General features: G+C 40.2%; 1 protein-coding gene across 3 annotated transcripts in view; it reads right to left on the bottom strand.

Moving 5' to 3' along the window:
• The window catches only part of rock1 (Rho-associated, coiled-coil containing protein kinase 1), a 41024-nt gene that overhangs the window by 8923 nt on the left and 8967 nt on the right, over positions 1–23134 (bottom strand). For 2 of the 3 annotated variants that reach the window (XM_082513889.1, XM_082513890.1), the window contains exons 1-17: positions 21558–22420; positions 11672–11753; positions 10057–10157; positions 9802–9939; positions 9475–9650; positions 8269–8353; positions 7035–7179; positions 6807–6945; positions 6494–6585; positions 3283–3442; positions 2977–3049; positions 2800–2888; positions 2314–2362; positions 1977–2112; positions 714–805; positions 353–599; positions 12–118 (exon numbers count right to left, since the gene is read on the bottom strand). In XM_082513889.1, the coding sequence (XP_082370015.1) occupies positions 12–118; positions 353–599; positions 714–805; positions 1977–2112; positions 2314–2362; positions 2800–2888; positions 2977–3049; positions 3283–3442; positions 6494–6585; positions 6807–6945; positions 7035–7179; positions 8269–8353; positions 9475–9650; positions 9802–9939; positions 10057–10157; positions 11672–11753; positions 21558–21668 (2022 nt within the window). In that variant the 5' untranslated portion in view covers positions 21669–22420. Of the gene's footprint in view, positions 1–11; positions 119–352; positions 600–713; positions 806–1976; positions 2113–2313; positions 2363–2799; positions 2889–2976; positions 3050–3282; positions 3443–6493; positions 6586–6806; positions 6946–7034; positions 7180–8268; positions 8354–9474; positions 9651–9801; positions 9940–10056; positions 10158–11671; positions 11754–21557; positions 22421–23134 lie in introns of those variants that run through there. The other variant, XM_082513891.1, reaches the window with a different exon arrangement.

Raw genomic sequence — 23134 nt, 5'->3', positions numbered from 1 at the left:
GACATGCATACCTTCTCCAAATTATTGCTTCTTTCCTGGGCCTGTTTGCGTTCCGCCTCCATCTTGGACAGACTAAGCTTCAAGTTTTTGTTATCCTCTTGCAACCCCGACAATCTCGCTAAGAGTGAAAGATAAAGGCAGACAGTTAAGACATGAAGCTGGGTTTTTTCCTCTTTTTTTTAAAGCCTTTTAAAGTAATTATTTCATACCAATTCAATTCTACTTTGGACTTTTAAATATGTATTTTAACTGTATGGTAACACTTGCTTTTTCAGTTATCAATAACTGAAACTGTAATCTGGTCGAGCTATCGCAGATTTCACTTGTTTTCGAAGTGATATATCAGTGTCACCTTGCAGCTCCCTGATCTCCTCTGAGTCCTGACTGTAGTTCCTCCGTTCAGAGTCCAGGGTGCTCTGTAGAAGCAGGAGCTCTTTCTCCAGCTGCGCCTTCTCTCCTTCTACTGCGCGGCTCCTCTCCTGCAGCTCACGGTTCAAATTCTCCAAATGTGCCATTGACTTGGTCATCTCTGTGTGGCTCTTCCTCAGTCTCCCCGCCGTGTCTGACTCTGCACGCAGCAAGTCGTTGGCCTCTTCCAGCTGTCAATCCAAAATAAAAATTAAAGAAAAAAATCCAACACAAAGGGAGGGAAAAAACATTTAATGTTTTGTCCTTCAGTTTCCAGAGTGTGCATGCATGTGTCTGCTGTATACCTGATTCTGAAGCTGGGTAATCTTGTCATTTGAGGCTTGCGAGTTCTGACTGATTTTCTTCATATCTTCCAACTGCTCCTTCAAATTTGACACTAAGGGGAAATAAAGGAAATAAAGAATAAGAAAAAAAACTCAACCTCATTTAAGCTCCTCTTTCCAATTACAGCAGAGTTAGATTTAGTTTCCCCAGTATAAATTATTTTATGTCAGCAGCCTAGAGCCAACACACATCATTAACTTTATTATATGAACATTAGATTTTACCACTACATAATAGCAGCTGCTTGTTTAGCTATGGGTGTGTTTATAAATGTATTGTGACATGGCTGAGGTGCCTTTTAGTAATTCATTATTCAGTAATTCATTTTTTTTCCAGAGTGATCAGACTAGGAGTGTCTGAGGCAGGTTTGTCTTTCTTCATTTTTAGACTTTATGTTTACAAAAACTATTAACTCTGGACAGCAAATTACTGCTAAAGGACTGAAAGAAAGTATTAGCACAAAGAACATTCGTGACTTTTTTTGTGTTTTTCTTCAAAAATAAATTAAATTAAATGTAAAAAAAAGAGCTGATAAGAGTAATTTCAAGTCAGAAGCCCATGTGCAGAAAGTCAGCAGTTAGGAAGATGAAGATGGTACGAGGTTATCAGGTAATCCAATCAGCACATTAGGCTTCATCTGATAAAAAAAAAGTACATACTTCATCTTACTCAACGATTAAAATTCTCCCCAACTTTGCTAGTACTGGGTTGAACACCAATTTGCCTTTAGAACTTCTTTCATTCTTCATGGTGCTCGAAACATTCCTCCGACGTTTGGCTCCATATTGATACGAAAGCATCACACAGTTTCTGCAATTTTGTCGCCTGGACATCCAAATTAAGAATCCCTCATTCATCAGATTCCAAAGTTGCATTTATTGGTTTGAGTCCTCCTGACTGTGGAGGCCATTGGAGTACAGTGAACTTCCTGCCATTCTTTTGCGGACCATTCTCTGAAACATCCCAGCTCATCTGGCACCAACAAACAAGCCATCTTCAAAGTCACTTATATCCCCTCTGTTTCCCATTCTGATGCCCAGTTTGAACTTTAGCAGGTCATCTTAACCATATCTACCGGCCTTCGTGCACCGACTTCCTGCTATGTGATTGATTAGATATTTGCATTAACAAGCAGTTGAACATGTGTACCTAATAAAGTGACCAGTGTGTGTATTTTGCAAGAAGTCTAACTCATAACCTCAGCAGCATTTCATTAAGTTCACCTTCGTTTTCCAAATTCCGTCTCTTCTCTGACTCCTGGTCGGCTTTTCTTTGGTACTCTGTGAATCTGTGCTGCTGCATAAGCTTGTCCTTCTCCAGCAGAGACAAGCTGGCATCGGCGCTCTTCCTCAGGTTTGCCTAAGGCGAGGAACAAAAGAGCAGCTTTGATGTGGATGGGGAACAAGCTCTAATCTAGCCACTGATCTGAAACAGTAATATATTTAACTTCATAGCTTGCTAGCGACACCACACTATATTAACAAAATCAAAGGAGTGTACTGCAAAGCTGATAACAGGAATTTATAATGCGAGGAAGAAATATTTTAAAAAGGCATTTACCTCTTCATCCAGCTCTTTCATAATCTTTTCAATCTTGTTGTTTGATGTCCTAGGGGCAACAAGAGAAAAAATAAATAAAAATAAATAAATAAACACTCTGAATGTCTCTCACAGAGATGAAACAATGAGGCTGAAGTTTGTAAAATCTTGTGAAAATTGTTTCATGGAAAACTCCAGTTTCCTCATAAAATCACAGAGGCACCAAGGGACAGAAGACACTTTGGGACCATGTCGTTATTAAGTGTCATTCAAGCATTAATCCTCCCACGAAACAAAACTTTTTTTAGAGTTTGCAACTCATCTATTCTGTTCTCATCAGGCTCAACGTTTTTGCAAGATGTCTTTAGTCAGACTAACAGGCAGACTCATTTTCCCATCATGGATTAAGAAATTTACATCTTCATTCTTTTCCTTCAAGCCGAGGCTTTGTCTTAATCTGTATTTTGGAAAGTGGCTATGAACGTAAGACAAAGGATTATTCCATACCTGCATTTCTGCTCCAACTCATCTTTCAACTGCATTTCACTGTGCAGCTGCTCCTCTAGCTGGTAGATTCGTTTTTGCAGGTTCTCCAACTGAACAGAAACATTCCATTTCAACTGATCAGATAAAGTCGCAGACATCCAACGTGTCAAAGACCTTGTCTTGAAGACTTGTACTCACATGACTCTTATCTTCTTTTGTGGAACTGCTACGCTTGTCACTGCTCTTCGTGTCAGCGGACCTTCGCAAAAGGCTGGGAAAAAAAGCGTTAACAGACAATGAACTTTTCATAAGTCTGTGACATTTACTCTGAAATTTGTTGTTGTTTGTTTGGCTCCATGGCTAAAGCATCCTTGATGCACAATTAAAAACCTGTATTGACATAATATATACAGGTATAAATATAAAAATTCAAGAAAGATGAAGGGAAAAAAGCAGAACACACATATAATTTAGTGGTACAAAGAACAAGTCTGGCAGACTTACTGTTGATTACTGTAATAGGTGAAGCCTACAAACGGGAGCTGGTTGCCCACAAAGGCCTTTGGTATGGGAAAGGTCTCCTCCTCTCCCCGATCCTCCTCAATGTCATCAAAGTTACTGGTGTCAGTGTCACTGCTAAGTTCGGGGACTACAGGGGCAGCCGCTGCACACAGCAAAGGAGACAACAAAGAGTTTGGGGGGGGGGGGGGGGGGGCAAAGGGGGGGGAACACACCAAATTTTATTATACATAAAAGCCTCCATGTGTTAGAGGGCATGACAAAAATTCAGAGCACATGTTTTGGAAAACACTCCTAAAAGTGTTGGCTGGTCTTTCACTACAGGGAATAACATAACACAAAGTCAGTCAATGTCCTGATACCATTCAAGTTTTGTTTAATATTAATTAATAAACACCAGGGATGTCATGAAAACTGATATTTCAGAACAAGTCAAAGCCAACACTGTGATTACTTAGTAATAACATAAAATAGTTTGCAAATGCAGCAACAGGTGTGGTGTGACTTGTGGGAAATTTTATATGGAGGAAATGATGAAGATCATCATAACAGATGAACTACACATTGAATTTAAGCTATGTTATAAGATGTACAGGGTGGGCCATTTATATGGATACACCGTAATAAAATGGGAATGGTTGCTGATATTAAAGTCCTGTTTGTGGCATATTAGTATATGTGAGGGGGCAAACTCCTCAAGATGGGTGGTGGCCATGGTGGCCATTTAGAAGTCGGCCATCTTGGATACAACTTTTGTTTTTTCAATAGGAAGAGGGCCATGTGACACATCAAACTTATTGGTAATGTCACAAGAAAAACAATGGTGTGCTTGGTTTCAACGTAACTTTACTCTTTCATGAGTTATTTACAAGTTTCTGACCACTTATAAGTTTCTCTTTGTTCACAGCCATTGACATGTCGAAGAGGTTAACACGCTAGGAGCGGATCGAAATTGTGTTGATATCTGGTGAACGCAGTAATCGGGTTATTGCATCAGATTTCAATGCAAGACACCCTACGAGACCACCCATCTCCCATGCTACAGTTAGCAAACTGCTTGCTAGGTTTCGTGAAACTGGTTCAGTGTTGGATTTGCCAAAACGTGGACGCAAGAAAACTGTCACTAGTGGCTGTTCTAGCTTCATTCAGCAAGAGCCCACAGTGTAGCACTCGTCGTATGTCACTGGAGAGTGGCATTAGTCGAACATCCCTTCGGCGGATATTAGCTACTCACAAATGGCACCCTTACAAACTCCAGCTACTGCAGCATCTCAACGAGGATGACCCAGATCGGCGCACATAATTTGCAGAATGGGCGAAACAAAAATTGGAACAGGACCCTCAGTTCACGCAGAAGATTTTGTTCAGTGATGAAACATTTATGTGAATGGTGAAGTTAAATAAAACCACCGCTACTGGTCTGACACTAACCCACATTGGATGGATCCCTCCAAGACTGCTGGAACAACAAAAGTGATGGTTTGGTGTGGTATATGGGGTACAACGATAGTGGGTCCATTCTTCATCAATGGAAACCTCAAGGCCACTGGATATTTGAAATTGCTACATGATGATGTGTTTCCCTCTTTATGCACTGAAGCTGGCACGTTCCCTGAGTTTTTCCAGCAAGATGGTGCACCACCACATTATGGGTGCCAGGTCCGAGCATTCCTAGATAAACAGTTTCCTGGAAAGTGGATTGGTCATCGTGGGCCAGTTGAATGGCCCCCAAGGTCTCCTGATTTGACCCCCTTAGACTTTTATCTTTGGGGTCATCTGAAGGCAATTGTCTATGGTGTGAAGATACGAGATGTGCAGCACCTGAAACTACACATACTGGATGCCTGTGCTGGCATTTTTCCTGCGGTGTTGCTATCAGTGTGTGAAGAGTGGGAGAAGAGGGTTGCATTGACAATCCAACACAATGGGCAGCACATTGAACACATTTTATAAGTGGTCAGAAACTTGTAAATAACTCATGAAAGAGTAAAGTTACGTTGAAACCAAGCACACCATTGTTTTTCTTGTGACATTACCAATAAGTTTGATGTGTCACATGGCCCTCTTCCTATTGAAAAAACAAAAGTTGTATCCAAGATGGCCGACTTCTAAATGGCCACCATGGTCACCACCCATCTTGAGGAGTTTGCCCCCTCACATATACTAATGTGCCACAAACAGGACTTTAACCCTCATGCCATCTTGGGCATCACCAACCATTCCCATTTTATTACGGTGTATCCATATAAATGGCCCACCCTGTATAAGCCAAAACATTTATAACCTGAAATGATAGTTTCAGGCTATAAACACATAATGTTCACAAAGACTTATCCTGTACAACTGATTAAAAAAGCTGATTAAGTCAATGTTAACACTATGATCAGTATTTAAAGAGCTTGCATTTAATGTTTTAACTGTTAGGAATCATGATATTTCAGTATTAATTTCTACTGACAACCATATTTCTGATATCCTATGGCTAGTACATACTGAAGCAAAGTAAGTCTATTTTTTAAGTGCAAAAGCTTAAAAACTAAAATGTTCATTTTTTTTTAAATAATACATGCAAACGAAGTCATTTATATAGTCAGTTAGCCCAAACCAAAAAAAATTTCTTGGCTTCTTCTTATCACTGTGGTATATTATAAATATTTAAATCTGCTGTAATTATGATATAATTATCTTTTTCCCCCTCAGGAATGACTTTTTTCTTTCTTTGGAGACCCTCTTAAAAACAAGGGAAAGCAGCCAGCTAGTAGAGCTGGTCAGCCCCTGATACACGAACGGGATGGGGGTGGCGGTGGCAACAAAGTGCTGACTTCAGCCTAGTAAAGTATTAAATATAAAGCCAGTAAAGAACCGACTATAGCTAGTGGATTTAGCACTACATTTCTAATCTCTCTTTGCTCCAGTGTCAATCCCAGCGCATTAACATTTGCTTTAAACTGCTTTCCCCATTGTTGGCCTCAAAAATGCTGCGCTGCAAGTTATTACTCTGAGCAGGAATCACGTTTAGTCTTAGAAAGGATACTGAATGAATGGCTCGTCTACAAGAATTTCCTGCAACTGTCTGCAGTAGGTCAAATGGAAAACATGATCGCAGGATCCATGATTGCAATAACAGTGAGCCGCAGCCAAATTAAAAGGGAGTTGTGAAAATAATCCTTAACATTAAGAGTGAAAACATTCGTACTCTCTCTGATGTTCTCCCACGTCCACTGGTCATTCTTGAAGAAGGGATGCCTCTTGATTTCATCTACACCATTACGGCCGAGTCGAACATCCCTGTGGGGGTCAGGAGGAGAAATTTAGTAATTTCAGCAATTCTGTATGGTAATGTCAGCAGAAGACAGCAAGTATCTGAATGCAAAGAGAGCCATTATCTCTGCTATTAAGATTTTTTGTTTTTCACAGAGGGTTCTCTACATCTGAAAACAATTTATGCAAAGAAAAGGATTTCTGACAAAAAGCTTCGTGATTCGCTGCTCGGTCTGTGGCCATCTAACCTGTCGGTCAGGAAAGCACAGATCAGATTCTTGGCGTCATTGGATATGTCGCTGTCATCAGGGAAGGTCAGCGCATTCTTGTGGTTCATAATTTTGCTATAGGTCCCCACTAGTGAGTCTGCATAGAAAGGAGTGTCGCCTATACACGGGACAAACGAGAGCAACAGGTAAGTAATATGTCTGGCTCTAAATATGTAAAATAAGTCATCTTTCAATGCAAATACTCACCAACTAACATTTCGTACAGAAACACTCCCACTGACCACCAGTCGCACTCTCTGCCATAATAGCCATCTCCTCCTTGGGATTTCAGTACCTCAGGTGAAATGTAGTCTGGAGTTCCCACTGCTGTGTCACATCGTACCATACCGTCCTGAAGGGCACGAGCATCATAAACATTAACAACTCCAACACTTTACTTCAAAAAAATTATCATTATTACAGGGATATGGTAAATAGACTCATTCTTATATAGCACCTTTTCACTTTGCCAGAGCACTCAAAGCACTTTACACAAGATGCCTCATTCACCCATTCATATAAGCACTTAAGCACTTTTGTCTATGCTTAAGTACTTTCTAGCTAATATTCACACAGACTCATACTCCGATAGATGCGTCAGAGAGCAATATGGGGTTAGCATCTTGCCTAAAGATATTTGGCATGCAGACTGGAGAGCCAGGAATCAAACCACCAACCTTCCAATCAATAAATGACCAGCTCTACTGAGCTACAGCCAACCTGCCATCCCAGTAATTACTATTATTAATGTTGTTGTTTATTTAATTCTATAAAAGTGGATGAAAACAACGACTAAGTGATTTATCAGATTTTAACCTAAATTACAATTTTGGCTTTCAACAATTAGATCAAAATAAAACTATGATAATAATACAAATACTCTTCTTGCAGTGTTATTTATATGCCAGCTATGTCCAGACACTTAAACTCAGCTATTAATCTTTAACTCCTCGAGATCTATCTTGAAGTAAAACTCTTAAAGTAGATTTATGAGATTTTTATAAAAATGTTGAGGTGTCGAGTATGAGCTGCAAATAATCTAAAGCATTATTCACATCTTTCTGGCAACAAAACCGCCTCCCAGCTTTCCGAGTTAGAATTTTCCCCTCTCTCTAAGTAAACAATTAATCAACAGGTGCTGAGCTGAGCTAAAGATCTGTCAATAAATTCAGAACTGGTCCCCAAAAAAACCACCTCGACACCTCCACCTCATTTTTCCTTATACAAGGACACATTCTTAAAGTTCAGTAACTCCATACTCGTTGTTAAGATAATGTCTAATATTGCTCAATAATCAAGATTAAAATACAGACCAGAATAATCATGACTGGGATTCTCACTATAACTGAGCAGCATTAACTTGAGACACAGAAATTTTTAAAATAATCTTATCAACATCATCTGACAATATGGCTGTGTTGAAAGAAAGTGAATCTGATACCTTGTTCATTTTCATGCAGGTCCCAAAGTCTGCGAGCTTTAAGTGGCCTGCTTTGTCAAGCAACATGTTATCAGGCTTGACATCTCTGAGGAAACAAAAACATCGTTAGACATCAGTTCAAGCACGACGCCAATAAAAACATCTAAATCAAACACACGCATCACAAGGAAACTAAACTCATCCAAAACATTCAAAGGCTTCAGCAGCGTTCTCATGCTGAGCCGATGCATGGGCATTAGCGTTAAGGTTAGAGAAACAAAACAAAAAACAACACAGTCAGATCTGTCTGAACGCTGTAGCAGCGACAGATCAGATGGCATGAGGTATGTGGGCAGCTGTTAATGAGAATAGTGTTCATGTTTCTCTGCACATCGTGCAAATCTGAGCGCGTCAGGAAATCCTTTATACAAGCTGTTATAAGACCATTTAATGCACAATAACGTTAACTTTATTAGAAATTAACATTGTTTTGCTGTTTGGGATGTGTTGTGTAATGTTTGGGTTAAAGCTGCCGTGGAAATGTGATTTCCTGCAAAAGGATTAATAAAGGATATATCCATCTAAAAAATGCTTTACTCCAATTAGAAGAAAACTGATGGAAAAAAATTCCACCACTGTACCCAGTAATGTTATGAACTCAAAGTGCTTCAGGGCTGTTGTGTGGAGAAACAATTTGATGTTCAGATGCATGCCATACTTGTTGCTCTGCTATTGACTATATAAAGCTCCCTCTGGCCCACGCCATTTCACACATTGGCAAACATGTTTGTTGCACTGGATGCCATGAGAAAAAAAAAAACAAGCAAAAAAAAAAAAAACAGTGCATGTCTACCCAACTTATCTTTAGCAATCTTTTACATATTAGAAAGAAAAATGAAGCTGACAGTGTGGAAAAATGTTTTGGTTTTTTTTTTTCCAAAGTTCTGAGAAGCAGTTGTGAAGTCTCTTAAAACCGATAGCACCTAGCAACGTTACTTCCTGCTTATTACAATGCTTCCTTAGATCACAGGTTGCCACCAAACCTCTTTGATCCCGCTACAAATCTCACACAATTACAACGGGAAAAAATGCCTTGTGGGGAAAAAAAAAACAGAACTAGAAATGACGATGTAACGTTAATAAGTCTTTTTAAATAACGAAAATAGCTTCTTTTTCAACATATATGAACACCACAAACAGAGAAAAATACAAATGTTGTACTGTCACCTGTGAATGAAGCCCATAGAGTGGATTCCATCCAGGGCCAGGACTACCTCGGCTGTGTAAAAGCGAGCCCACTTCTCTGGGACGTCATAGTTGCTCATCAAGTTTACCAAATCACCACCAGGCATGTACTCCATCACCATGTAGAGGTAGCGGTCATCTTGGAATGCAAAAAAGAGCTGTAGAAGGACAGAATTCAAACAATTAGGAAAAGGATTCAAAAGTATCCCAACAATTTATGTCAGACACATGAATGAGGCTGGATTTATGTGGTCTGAACAATGTCTGACTAATAACTGCATGTTTAGACACTCCTCTGTCCCATCATACCTGAACGACCCATGAACTATTGGCAAAGGCCATGATGTCCCTCTCCTCCCAGAAGAAAGCAGAGTCTGACCTCTTGATCATCTCAAACTTACTCAGCAGCTTCATGGCATATACTTTGCTTGTCGCTTTATGTCTTACCTGAAAAACGATAATGAGGCAGCAATCAAGTCAGACTTATTCATCAATGTGCTACATTTATAGCTACTGTGCTATTCAAAGAAATAAAGAAATAAAAAGACAGAATGGCACTCTTACCAACTGCACCTCTCCAAATGCACCCCTCCCAATAACTTTAACCACCTCATAGTCCTCCGCTTTCATTCGCAGATCACGAATGTTACTAATCGTCTCTTTGTCTGGGGGGGAAGAAAAAAAAACAAACATGCAAAGTTACCAGGAGAAATGCACAAAGCTCTTGTTATGGTGTTGACCTTTGAGAGAAGGTGTATCTCCATCACTGAGAGATCACAGCCTCCCTGTTTATGCAATCTCAGGGGTTACTTTCATAGGACATCCACATTGTTGGCAAGCAAAGCAGAACAAGTTGACAGCGTACTGCAACTGCACAGCTGAGTGACGCCGTTTAGGGAAAGTTTGTTGCTTACTGAGAGTTGGCCTTTCCCTGATGTAATAATTCTAGCTCCCCTTGGGGAGTCAGTATCCACTGTTCAGCCAAATTTGGTCAAAGCAGTACTAGTGGGATAATTTTCAATTCACATGACTCACAACTAGCACGGGAATGCATGGAAAAGCGGGGTGCGGGGGGGCATCCAAGTTCAAGTGATCTAAAAATAAAAAGAAAGTACTAAGCTATTAGAATAAGAACATTTGTGAGTCATTTCCACCACGCATGAGTTCCTGGGATCATGATCCCTACTTGAAAAATCCCAGGCAACCCTGAAGACATAAAAAAAACATGTTTAGAAATGCAACAAATAGGAACTCCAGTTACTGTTATAGATAATATACCATGTGAGTATATCTGCTCACGAGGCCGGGTGATGGATTAATGTCAGTAGGTCTTGGCATACATACAGTAGAGCAAACAGCTTATTTGATTGTGGTGCAAACCACAATGCATGGCTGGGGATTTAGAGCTAGAAGTGCTTCAGGCAAGTCATGCTACTGAAGATCACTGTCTTGGTATATAGCGCCATTATTCCATATCCATCAATGCCTTTCACGAAAATACAGAACCAAGAGTAATTGAGAAGATGCCTAATGGCAGTTTTTGCCTAGGGGTTTACAGTAGGTCACTTGATATTCAAATATGACCTGTTATATTCTAGTTGTCCACAAAAACCTGTTAAGAATGCACAAAAAGTTACAACATGCACCATGACATTAATATCCTGCACAATCTTAGCAGTATCTCATGCATTTCTGATGCATTAAGATGGACACTTGAGATCCCATAAAAACCACCACATGATCAATACAGTATGAGTACAGATTTGAGCGCAAATTCTGGGGTACACGCTATAACTCACCATTGTCCCATATATTAAGTGCTGGAAATTGAGCAGTTTGACCAGATACATTAAGGAAAGCGAGAAACCTTTGACTTATAGATTTTTTTTCATCATATTTATAGCAGCTTCCCCATTCTGGGGACACAGTGAAAAAGAGAAGCCAGCCTTGACAGACATCAGGCGGGTCACCAACCATTTATGAAAGCCCCTTTGTTGGGGACACTAAACAGCAGACACCTATTGTGTCCAAGCCCACATACACGCCGTGACCCAAAAAACTGCTCCTCCCCCCTCCCTGAGTCTAGGCTTATACCCATACATAACTGTGAACACAAATAGTTAATGAGAAAGACACAGGGAGCTCTCATAAGGGGGAAAGCTTGATGCAGTGTACTTACATCTATTCAAAAAGTTGTCAATACTCTTGTTTTTCCTCAGGGCAGGGAAGTCAAGGTCATATACCAGTGCATCCAAGCCATCCTGGAAGAAAAGCAGAAGGGTGACCATGCATGAAAGCAAAATTAAAAGACTGCTACAACGTCACAGATCGGTCATCTCACACGGCATGAGAAAAGCGAACTGTGAAACCGCTCTGTGCAAAAATGTCTGCATAACACTGGCAGTTGGCTTCCAGTCTGGATCATGTTACTGTTGGGGAGCACTTCAGCATTTTGTTGAAAAACAAAACAAATTAAAAAAAAAAAAAAGTTTTAAAAAGCATGGCTTGCATATTGCATGACACTTATGACGGGGATGCACCAGGTTATCGGCCAGTAACTGCACATGTTATGACATCAACCAATGGCCGAGAGCTTTTCTGTTCCAGCCTCAAATGTGAAGACACAGGGAGCTCTCTACCAAATTGCAACTTTAAACATCAGAATTGGAATCAGACGAGAATTTTGCATCCATAATGTTTAGCACCAACATAGTGCATTCAAAAACATTATCTTTGGTCAATACAATTTTTGCCATCTATAAATGAATGCAATGACTTTTTTTTAGCTTTTGTCTTTTCAAGCAAAAAGTATATTATTCCAAACTGACATCACAAGTTTGTATAAGCAGCATGTCAAAAGAACCTAAGAAATATATGGTAAGTAATGACGACTGCACACTTCCCTATCATAGGCATTACAGCGATGTTCCTGGCCCTCCACGGAGTCATAACTTGATTACCATCATCTCTGCTAGGGTACGACTTGGATCAATGATTGAAAGCAAATAAAATAAACAGACATAAAGTATTTGTTGCCATTTTGTTTACAGTACAATTTTTGTGATTTCAAGAACTATAAACATGGAGAGAAACAGTCTTGCCTTCGGCTAGGCTACAGCACAAGTGCCACTGGCAGGGTTTAATCTAATCCAGAATGGCTGAAAAAACACGGGCACACAAACCCTCGAATGTACGTCAACTGTTATGAAGTCCCTCGCGCAGGTGTGAGCCAGATGTTTTCAAGGGGTGAGCTAACCTACATATGCTTTCCTTTAAAAAGGTCAGAGGTACATGTTCCACTATAAAGCTGGTAAGAGCTACAATTAAAATATGCAATAAAATGTATTTATTGGCCAAATCATCTCTGAACTTTCCATCATAGCATGAAATCTTGTCATTCCAGCAGTGTCTTTGTGTTTCTCTGAGCAAAGCAATGATGACACATGGTGAATCAGCAGCTTGGGAATCCTCTTAAGTCACTCTGCTGTTTCTGCTCAACAGTGGAGGACAGACATAAAACAAGCAAGTGCCCTGCAGGATGGGCGGTACAAGGAAAACGCAGGTGGGAGGGGAAAAGGAAAAAGTAAAAGGTGTAGAATTGTTGTTAGGAAGAAGAAAAACAACTTCAAAATTTACCAGGACAGAACACTGGAAAATTAATACTTTGGAAGCTCTTCTGCTCAGTTTAGAAACCTTCAGAAGTCAACATTCAGGAGAGAGTATTTACAGAAGAGGCTGGGAGGGGGAAAAGAAAGACGCCCTTTGAGCCATATAGTATCCAGCCAGCTTACACTGGGAAAAAAAATGCTGAAGAACTGAGTCCTTCAGGACCTTAATCACAAGGCTTTGCGCTCAGCAATGCATGTTTGCATAACTTCCTGCCGCAGAAAACTCTGGACAGCCACAGTAACATTCCTCAACAGGACTGTACACGTCAGAGAGTTATTTTAGTTATGTGGCCAAGCAAGTTCTCAACAAAAAAGTGAAGGAGAGGAAAGAGAAAAAATAATAATAATCTATCCCAAGTGCAGAGTCACATAGAGAGTCTCATTTTCAATCATCAGCACAACTGTAAAAGACTATGACGGAAAGGCAGAGGGAGTGGAGAGAGCTGGTGCATGTTGTGCTAGCTAGCCCAATAGGAGAACAAATAAAGGAAGCAACAAAGAAAAGCCAGCCATCCTAAGGAAACACCAGAGCAATAACAGAGCCAGGTAGGGCAAATACAAATACAATATAGGATAAAATCATGAAACAAGAATGTGAAAGCTAACCGATTAACAAACAAAATAATGTCAGTTTGATAAAGTACTGGCTGTGAGCATCGGTGTCTGAATTTCGGCATTTGCATGTTTGCTGTGGTGTCACCTATCCTCATAGAGAGAAACTGAGGGCAAGCTGATATAGACATACCAGGAGGAACCATATAGATGGCATTTTAATCAACTGGCAAACTATTAATAAATAAGGTAGCTTAGCAACATTAAATACCCCTAATGGATGTTTATGCACTGATATACAACAGAACCTAGAATTAATGGCCTTCCACTCATGAGCGATAGAGGAAGTAGGATGACCAACCAGGTAAGTGTAGTCAAAATAAAATTGTAAAGCAACAAAACAGTGTACGAGTGATTTCCTGTATGCATGATTTTGCACGTACCATGAAGGGAAAAAAATGGAACTACTTTAACAACCTATCAACAACAAACGGCAGTTTTAGGGCTACAGCTACCAATTATTTTCGTAATCGATTATAGGACGACTGCCGTCTACTCTCAGCAATTTAAACATCATATTAGACATAGTTCAAATTTCATCTGCATACACTTTAATTTTAATTTCTACAGCTTTACTGCAGATATTTTACTGTGTAAAACAAATGTGGTGGAAATGGGGGTTTGCTACAAAATTCACTTTTCTTCACATTAGAGCTTGCTGAAGAGGTGGTTTGATTCTCGCCATGTGACTCCTGCCAACTTTTTCCCCGTAAAGGTTATTTTGGCAATTGCTGCAGTTTCAGACACTTTTGTTTCACTCCATTCGAGTTTACCGTCTCAGTAGCGGCTATGCGCTTTGTGTATGTAGACAAAATTCGGCTACATGTTTAACTACTTACATGGTGACAGCTGAGGGCTACAAAGTTAAACTGCGCATCGAAGCAAAAACATTTACACTGAGGAATTTTTTGTTATAAATCGATTTATTTGATGAATCGCTGCAGCCCTAGTCTGTTTGCTGAGCTAAAAGGCTTCTTGGCCAGCTGTCAAAGTGGAGAAGTTGAGAGCTGTCTTTTAATAGGAGCAAAGTTGTTAAGAGCCCTTTGCTTCAGTTTTATTCTGATAGTGGCGTGGACAGTGGCACTTGTTTTGCTCTGAAGATCCACTATAAGCTAGAGGGCTACCTTAACTTCATACACAACCACACTACCACCGGATTTAATCCAATATGGCAGGGTTGAAATGGAATACGCAACTCGCTGACAGAAGAACTTGGGGAAATATAAATATTTGCAGAATAGAAACTTAAACAGATTTTTTTTTATTCACTTATTCAGCTTTTCAGCAACACCACACAAACACACACATTAACATAACCATTTATACCACAGATAGAAAATAAATCTGTGGGAAACTGATTATCACCGCAAAATTCAGCATTGGGTGGGAAGCAGCGTAGAGAGGTTAGACTGTGCCGACTACAGCAGAGCAGAGCATCCAGATCACCTGCACATACATGTAAGACGGCCAAGCAGGAGTCATTTTTGTCACAATTTTGTCACAACCTTTAATAACATGCATCAAGAGGACCACCAGTGATTTTTATATTCAGCCAATACCAATAGCCAGTTGCAGCTTCCTGCACATTGGAGAGGCATCCAGACTTGTGTAGCTTAACAGTGCATGTCATGATAGGCAATTTCAAAGAAAACTGTCAGAATCTGAGAAGTGCTTTACATTATCGGGGCTTGTTGCCAGCTCTCTGAACTAATGTGGATTGTAATGCTTCCAAAGTATTATCACCGTTCCACCTACACAGCTGTGCTGCCGAGGAGAGAAAAAAAAAAACACTGCAAGATGACTGCAACGCCTGGCATGAATGGAGAGTTTGGAAAATACCGCTGGAAGATATCCCTTGAACATGTCAGCACATCATGGATCAACCCATTTATGCGAGTCTGTTTTCTTTCAGATGAAAATCATCAACTCAAACAACAGACACACAAAGACCACCTAGTGGATTTCAACCAGCTCCTATTGCCTGTTTGGTGTCTGCATATTAAATTCCTATTTGCAATACAGTTTTCATTGCAAACTCTGCTCCAGGCTACAGTACCAAATATGAGGCTGTTAGTACAGGAATACTTGAAATACTTTTTCATCATGAGTAATTTAGAATACTTTGCAGTAATGAGCACTTTCCAGGCAAACTGAATGAAAAAAGGTGCACACACACTATAAATTAACACCAAGGATCCAAGTTGATATCATAGCCTTCAGCCAAAAGGCAAAAATGTGACACTATTAATTAAAATGATACAATTACTGAGATTATATGCTGCTATGAACTTAACAAGATGTGCCTGCAATCTATGTTATAAGGAAAATCACAAAAACGATTAACTCAACTCGAAAGGGGCTGGGCAGTAGCCGTGCACAGGATGTTTTATTATGTGGCAGTCTTGGGAAAAATTGCAAGGAAAACAAACCAGAGCTTGAAGTTTCTGCTGATGCTGCTTCAGCCAGTGGGTGACACATCCCTGGGATTACTAACTAATCATATGAAAAACCGTCTCATCGCCCTATTCATGAAATGCGATAGTTATGTTTAAAATAAATAATTAAAAAAAAATGTATGGTTATACGGAACACACCAATGCATTGGCTGACATTACATATGATAATTATTTCCTTTATATCTTAATCCTTAAGGGATAAAAATACACACACACACAAGCACAAGCTCTTTTCCAGACATTAAAGTCTGAGTTAAAATTTCCATGAGAGACTCGGCCACATCATCCCCTCTCAGCATGCCAGCACAAGGCATGTGGACTGGCCTAAGTTGAGCCCTTCTTCTCACGTCCTTTTCTGCCACCTCTTCAAGACAATATGCTTTCCACATGTGAGCAGCTGAGCAGACAGCCTATTCCACAGCGGGGTGTGCCCGTGTAAACGTGAATGTGATCATACAAACCAGTGAAGCCATTCAAAGCATGAAATAACACATCACTTCCTCTCAGGTAAAGACATTCCAAGAGAGTTAACGCTGATCCCTCTAGTACACTTAGAAACCACCACTGAGACTTTAGCTGGAGTTTTTCTAGCCAAGCACTTTGTCTGGACTACTTCTTACACACTCTGGCTGCAGATAATATCTACTGACAGGAAATCCCATGTGCCTTGAAAGACTGCATATCTAACAACTCTGCTGGATAAATGGCTGTGACAGTAAGCCCAGGAGTGGCAAAACAGGGGTATTTGAGTTTCTTATGAGGTCCCAGTGAGCGAGAATTACTGTCACAAAAGCTTTCATGTGAAAGTAGAATGGAGTAATTCCAACAGTGGCCATCGCTCACTGGTTTCCAATGACTGAGCAGTGGATTCTCAAGCAAAACTGTGCTCCTCTGCCTGCACGGCACACGCCAGCAAATGACCAGTTCATTAAAGGAGGGAATATAGACCATTATGTACGCAGGAGCGCCCAACGGGCATTTTAGCCCTTAGGAAACAAGACAGATTCTGAATGGGCTCATTTCAAAAAAAAGAAGGAAAAAAAAGAAAGAGGAGTTCCATTTTTAAAAGATTGGACCATTTTAGTATGCATTCCTGCACATAATCAGTCAGTTGAGGGAAAGCACTGCTACAAATAGCTCAGTCAATTGTTGTTCCCATAACTGAATAGCTGAGGAGAGCAGTTTACAACTGACAGCCCTGAACCTTCTGACAATAGGGGTAGATGAAATGCTGACCGTAACCTTCACCACAAATGTTTTCCAAATCAAGACGATACAGTTCATTATCAAAAAAGCTCCAGACGGGTGTTGCTTTGTTTTAAATTCAAAACAAATCAACAGAGCCCACACATTTCGTGTGCATCTTCCAAAGTATTACATACCTTACTTACCCATATGGAAAAGATATAGTAAAAACTTATATGGTTTACTCATGAAAGTGGCCACTTTCATGAGTAAATCATATAAGGCTTACATGATTTACTCATGAAAGTGGCCAATTTCTCATTACTTTCATATATTGTTTTACTAAGTATCCAAAACATACAAGTTTCATTATATAATTTTTCAAGGGATCTTATATCTGTTTTCACTCTTGTATGCTTTTCATACAAGTTTCACACAAGACAGATACAAACTTTATAAGATTTATATATATCTTTTCCATATGGGTAAATACCTTTGTTACTTCCGGGGAGCAATGGACAAATCAAACTTAAATGAGTGCTGTAGGTGATTGCCCCCATAAAAATACGGCCACTGCAGTACTTTTTGTCAGAGTTACATTAGCCCTGCAGGGGATGCAGCTGTGAGAAAGAGCAGATGCAAAAACAACCGGTGGTGCATTCAAGGTTCCTGCATTCACCAGTGTCGCCCTTATGGTGAAAAGACTGATTTTGTTCATAGTATATATTTGTCACAATTAACAAATGTTCAACAGATAAATGGCACATGTGATGCTGTGGTTTAGAATGAAAGGTCATTACGCAGTGCAGTTTGTTTTGGTTGACTAACACAAAACAGAAGTAGCTTAGAGGACTGGTATATCCTGATAACAATGGCCTGGAAAATCTTGCCTTGTCATATACCCCTTACACAGGCCTATATGCTAACTGAGAACACCACAAAAGGGTGAGTATTATGTCCTCCTGTCAAAAAATCTCTGGTAAATCTAGAACGACAGTGAATTTTGCTACATTATCAGTGCAAGACAACACCTTAAGAGGCAGGGCAGGTCCATTAAAGGCAAAGGTCGTGAAGGCAGGACAAGGATTCACTGGCTGTTTTTCAAAAGTTGGGCCTTGGCAAATCAACCATGCAAGGAAATCAGAACGCAGGCCACAAACATGTTTATGCTAGACGCTCAGAACAACTGTTTTTCAAGGTAAGCTTCTATGAGGCCTTGTTTTATTGTATGATAGTTTCCCTTAATTGGGCTATATCCAGCATTAGACCTTAGTCCGAATTGGACTTAAACAATAAATACAAGTTTTCACACCAGCTGTTTTTATAGCAAAGTTTCTTTATCATTTCATTATAAGGCATAAGAATCACTCACTCAGTTCTGATGTTTTAAGACTAAATCTAAACTAAGTAGAAAAAACTGGCTGATGTTGACCTCCAAATGTGATTTCAACAAAATAAATCTCTGTCTCATACTCATCTAAATGTATAGGAATCTCACCACAAAGCTAATTTATCTATTGCCATCTCCTACACGAACTGAAATATATGCAGCATTTCTGATTTTAGCTCACACTCTAAATCAAAGTCAGAGCATCCACCCTGACGTGCAGTACTCGCACAGTCGCCATCGTATGAATCTGGTTTATTGGCCTTGCCGTTTCCTGTAATTACTCTTATTACAGATTTAAAGCCCAAATAACAGATGAAAGAGGGATCAAACTCAGAGGCGCTGACGTAGTCCAAGTGTCAAAGGAAGAACAAAGATGATGGCAGGAAGCCTTTATGTAGTGCACCTCAATTATCGCTCACAGCGAGTCCTAACACATCGATTCATTTATTATAATGCACTAGATGATAAACAGACTCCACTTTAATACTCTAGCGCCAAGTGCAAGGGTACCTGGGACATTTTTCAGTACTTTGACAAATACACAACCAATTTTCATTTTTCTAAAGACTTCGATCATTGCTGGTTGACAGAAGAATAAAATATATTAACAATGCTTAGACCTTTAATGGCAACTGAGCTTTCACATCACAATGTCAGGAATTCTGTCCGTTCAGATTGGCTCTGTAGAAGCCAATGTAGAGCACAATGATTGGGGAGGGGGCTGCCCATCTAGATAAGGCTCTCTTCACTCTGAGCAGGATTTATTTAGCGGGTGAAGATAAGGGCAGCAGGACTGGAGAACAGTGAATGGTTATGCAAGCCCAGAGCTGAGCACTAAGGTACAGGCCAAATGTCACCATCACACATATCACAGGCCAAGCTCCTATAAGGGAAAAGTGTAATCCCAACGGTCCTATACTTCAGAGTGCTATGCCAGGTACAGAAACACAGCCAGTAAAAGGCTTGCATTGTGCATTCTGATGGAGCCTATTACTCATAGCCAAGCATGTTGGCTGCTTCATGCGTTAAATGTCCTGATTCACAGCCCTCAGAAACATGAGTCTTCAGTCCACATAATTTTGGTTTATGGGTAGAGAGCAGAGCCCACACCCAGCTACCTCAGAGCTGCCTGCTTGGGCTCAACTCTCCAGACATGCAGAATGGCTCTGGGACACACAGGGAACTCCAGGCCAGTCAAAGACAAGAGGTTATTTGATTAGCATGGAATTTTATTAAGCTGTGGGTGGAGTTGCATGGTGGCAGAGAGCGCCTCAGCAAAAGGCCTCCATTCATTGATCAGGGGCGATTGCAGAGAGGGGAAGAAAAAGAAAAAAAAAAAAAAAAGAGAAAAAAAAAACGAACAACACCCTTGTGTGTGAGGCTGCCAGTGGGAACAGTCCCCACAGCTTTTTGCCATTAGAAATGCAGAGCATGTGCACCTCTAGGTGAGTTTAAGAGCCCCTTTTCTGCAACACGATGGGAGGTCAGTGCTAAGCAATTTTTCTTAACTAAAGACCACTATCTGTAGCACCCTGAACACAAACACTCTGGGATGTGTGGGTGGGGTTTTGGGACAAGCCCCTTTTCCTATAGGGCTTTCCTTACTTCATTTGTTTAGGAAATTAGTCCACTCCTATATCATAAAGTCAAGAGGAATCAATCAAAGAGCCACGTAGCCTCAAGAACTATTAGGATATACATAATAATATGGGAACTGTTTATTTCTTGCCACTTCAGTGGTGTGCCCAAGGCGAAAAAGTAGGTCAGACACGAAAACCCAAAACATAGGTTTTAAGTCAGTAACTGGAAATTCAAGGCAAGTCCATCCGTCCCCCCAGCCGATTACCTACACTCATTTTGATTCTACCACAACAAACATCTGAGCACAACCGCTCCCTTTAGTCACAAAGACGCAAATCCGTGCGAAAACACGCAGCACGGCTGTCACTGAACCTGAAACGCTCCTCACACCCTCGACGTAACAACATCCCCTCCACGATGAGTCAGTTTCTGGGACTGCTGCACGTAATAAAAACCAATAAAGGTGTTGCTCCAGGCTGAAGCACGTGGCAACAGCCGCCTTTCTTTTAAGATAGGAGTCATTTCGTGAGTTGTCATCCACAGGCAGGAAGCAGCCAGGAAAAACTCTAGCCAACAGGTGTACTGATGCAGCTGAAGCTCTGCAGGTTAGAACAGGCTTGAAGAGGGCCTATCACTTTATATGAAGCTGAAACAAACAACACATCTAACTGGTCACCTTTTAAATGGTCTAAGCTGCACACTGGTGACCAAAAATATATATATCACAATCGGTTTGCAGCGCAAGGCAGGAAACTCACTAGTTGATGGGTTTTAACTTGCCTAAAACAAAAATATTGTAACGAAGTGTGTGTCTCTGTGCCATCTGTCCAGCTTATTAGTCATTACGTTACAATTATTCGTTATTTTTATTTTAAACTAGCAGAATACCGCAGTTAAAGATTGTTATTTCCACCCTATTATAGTGTGCGTTTTTGCCTTCGATTTTGTAAAGTATCTGGAGGTGTTAAAATTAATACCCCTAGTTTTTACATGCCAGTGCACAGGTGTTCCAGCTAACTAAATGTCTGTATATTCTGTGTCAGCAATTCTTCAGTGACAAGATGAAGTGTGCTGGTCTCGGAAAGAATTTCTGTTCCAAGGACTACACTGACCCCGAAATTGGCTGAATCGCTACGTTAGCCACTTTAGCCCGCTACTATGCTACAAACTTACCAGCAGACAATCCGTGTTTATTTCTGACTTTGGGTCTTTCAACATGGCATCGATCTTTTCAAATCGAGCCTCCATCGTATCCCCAGCAGACATTTTTGCTGCAAAACTCATTCCCGACGTTGAGTTATGAACAAAAACAGCCCAATGGCGAGTGGCTAGCTAGCTTTAGCAGCTAGCGATAGCTAGCTAGCTAGCCAAATGTCCCTTTCTTCTTCTGAACTTTCCGCCGCACTTCAAAGAAAACACATCGTTCTCCTGGAGCTTCCACACGCTTTAAGGTTGCATTGAACATGCAAAAGCCACATTTTCGGATTTGAAGTATGTGTCCCCGGTACGAGTGGCAAACAACTTTAGTGGCAAAGATAAATGCGGCGACAGATTAGTCAGCCTCCGTGGGATGCCGCTGAGGATAAGGGCTTAAAATGTTGGTGCATCCAAACAAAAGGCAGTTAAAACGTGAATGCACCGTCTGTCTGAAAAAAAGCACGATTTGTTGGAAAGCTAGTCCTGTGCCGTTCCCATATCTATGCCAGGCCCCTGCAGAAAATGACAAACCAATCTGACAGCTCAAAAGTAGAAGTGGTGGGAAAAAAAACTTCTGCTTCTTCCAAATTTCGATGAGTGTAAAGACGGAGTCGTTACAACGTTTAAAGGCACTCCATCCGTAGCGTTGCGTGCGCTGTCACTGAGCCTCGATTGCCTCCCCGTCCGAACTGCTTTATCCCTCAGATGGAATACAGACAGATTGGGTTTGATGTGTGTTACTTTTCAGAAAACAATCGCAGACGATGCCCGATTTTCTCCAACAGTCTCGCCAATATGTCCGCCTTCCTGTTCAAACACCCCTGAGAAGATACTTCAAATGTCAGGTACTGGGCATGCGCAAGTCTACATCACAAACTGGAAGGCAACACGTTGCTGCTCCCAAACGTTAAAAAGTTGCCTAAACGTTATGATCTCACTGAAAATCTACCATCCGAGGAAGAATAAACTTAAATTAAGTTTAAAAATATTTATCTTTAATGTTGATATATAGAGATTCTATTTGGTTCTTTTTTCTTTTTTTTAAAGACTTTTAGAAATACTGTTGGTTAGACTGTTAATAAAAAATAATGTTCACGACACAAACAGCAAAACCATTCATCCGAATATCCATAGGAAGTACTATAAACACCGTATCTAAATGTTATGACAATTACATAATAATAATAATAACAGCATATATTAGAATAATATATTATTAATTGTAATGATTATATTATTACTAATCTATATATTTTTTTTAATTCCTGATGTTATTTTTAAGTTAAAGCTGAGCTTTAACTAGCTTAATCTATTCTCCACTGGCTTACATTATGTGCAACAAAACCACACACTCTCAAAATTATTCTTTCATAACTAACATGTACAGTCAGTTATGAAAGTTTACATAGACTCATCTTGCCCATAACTGTCATGGCAATTTGGAACTTTTACTTATTTCTTTGGATGGTTCTTTTTCCAGGGTGCAATGGTTGAGCAGCATACATCTAAAGAAACACTTGGGTGCGCAAATTTTAATTTATTTTAGATTTTCT

This window comes from Aulonocara stuartgranti, assembly GCF_965226115.1.
Source record: "Aulonocara stuartgranti genome assembly, chromosome: 18".
NCBI classification, from domain to species: domain Eukaryota; kingdom Metazoa; phylum Chordata; class Actinopteri; order Cichliformes; family Cichlidae; genus Aulonocara; species Aulonocara stuartgranti.
This window is presented reverse-complemented; position numbering and strand designations above follow the sequence as displayed.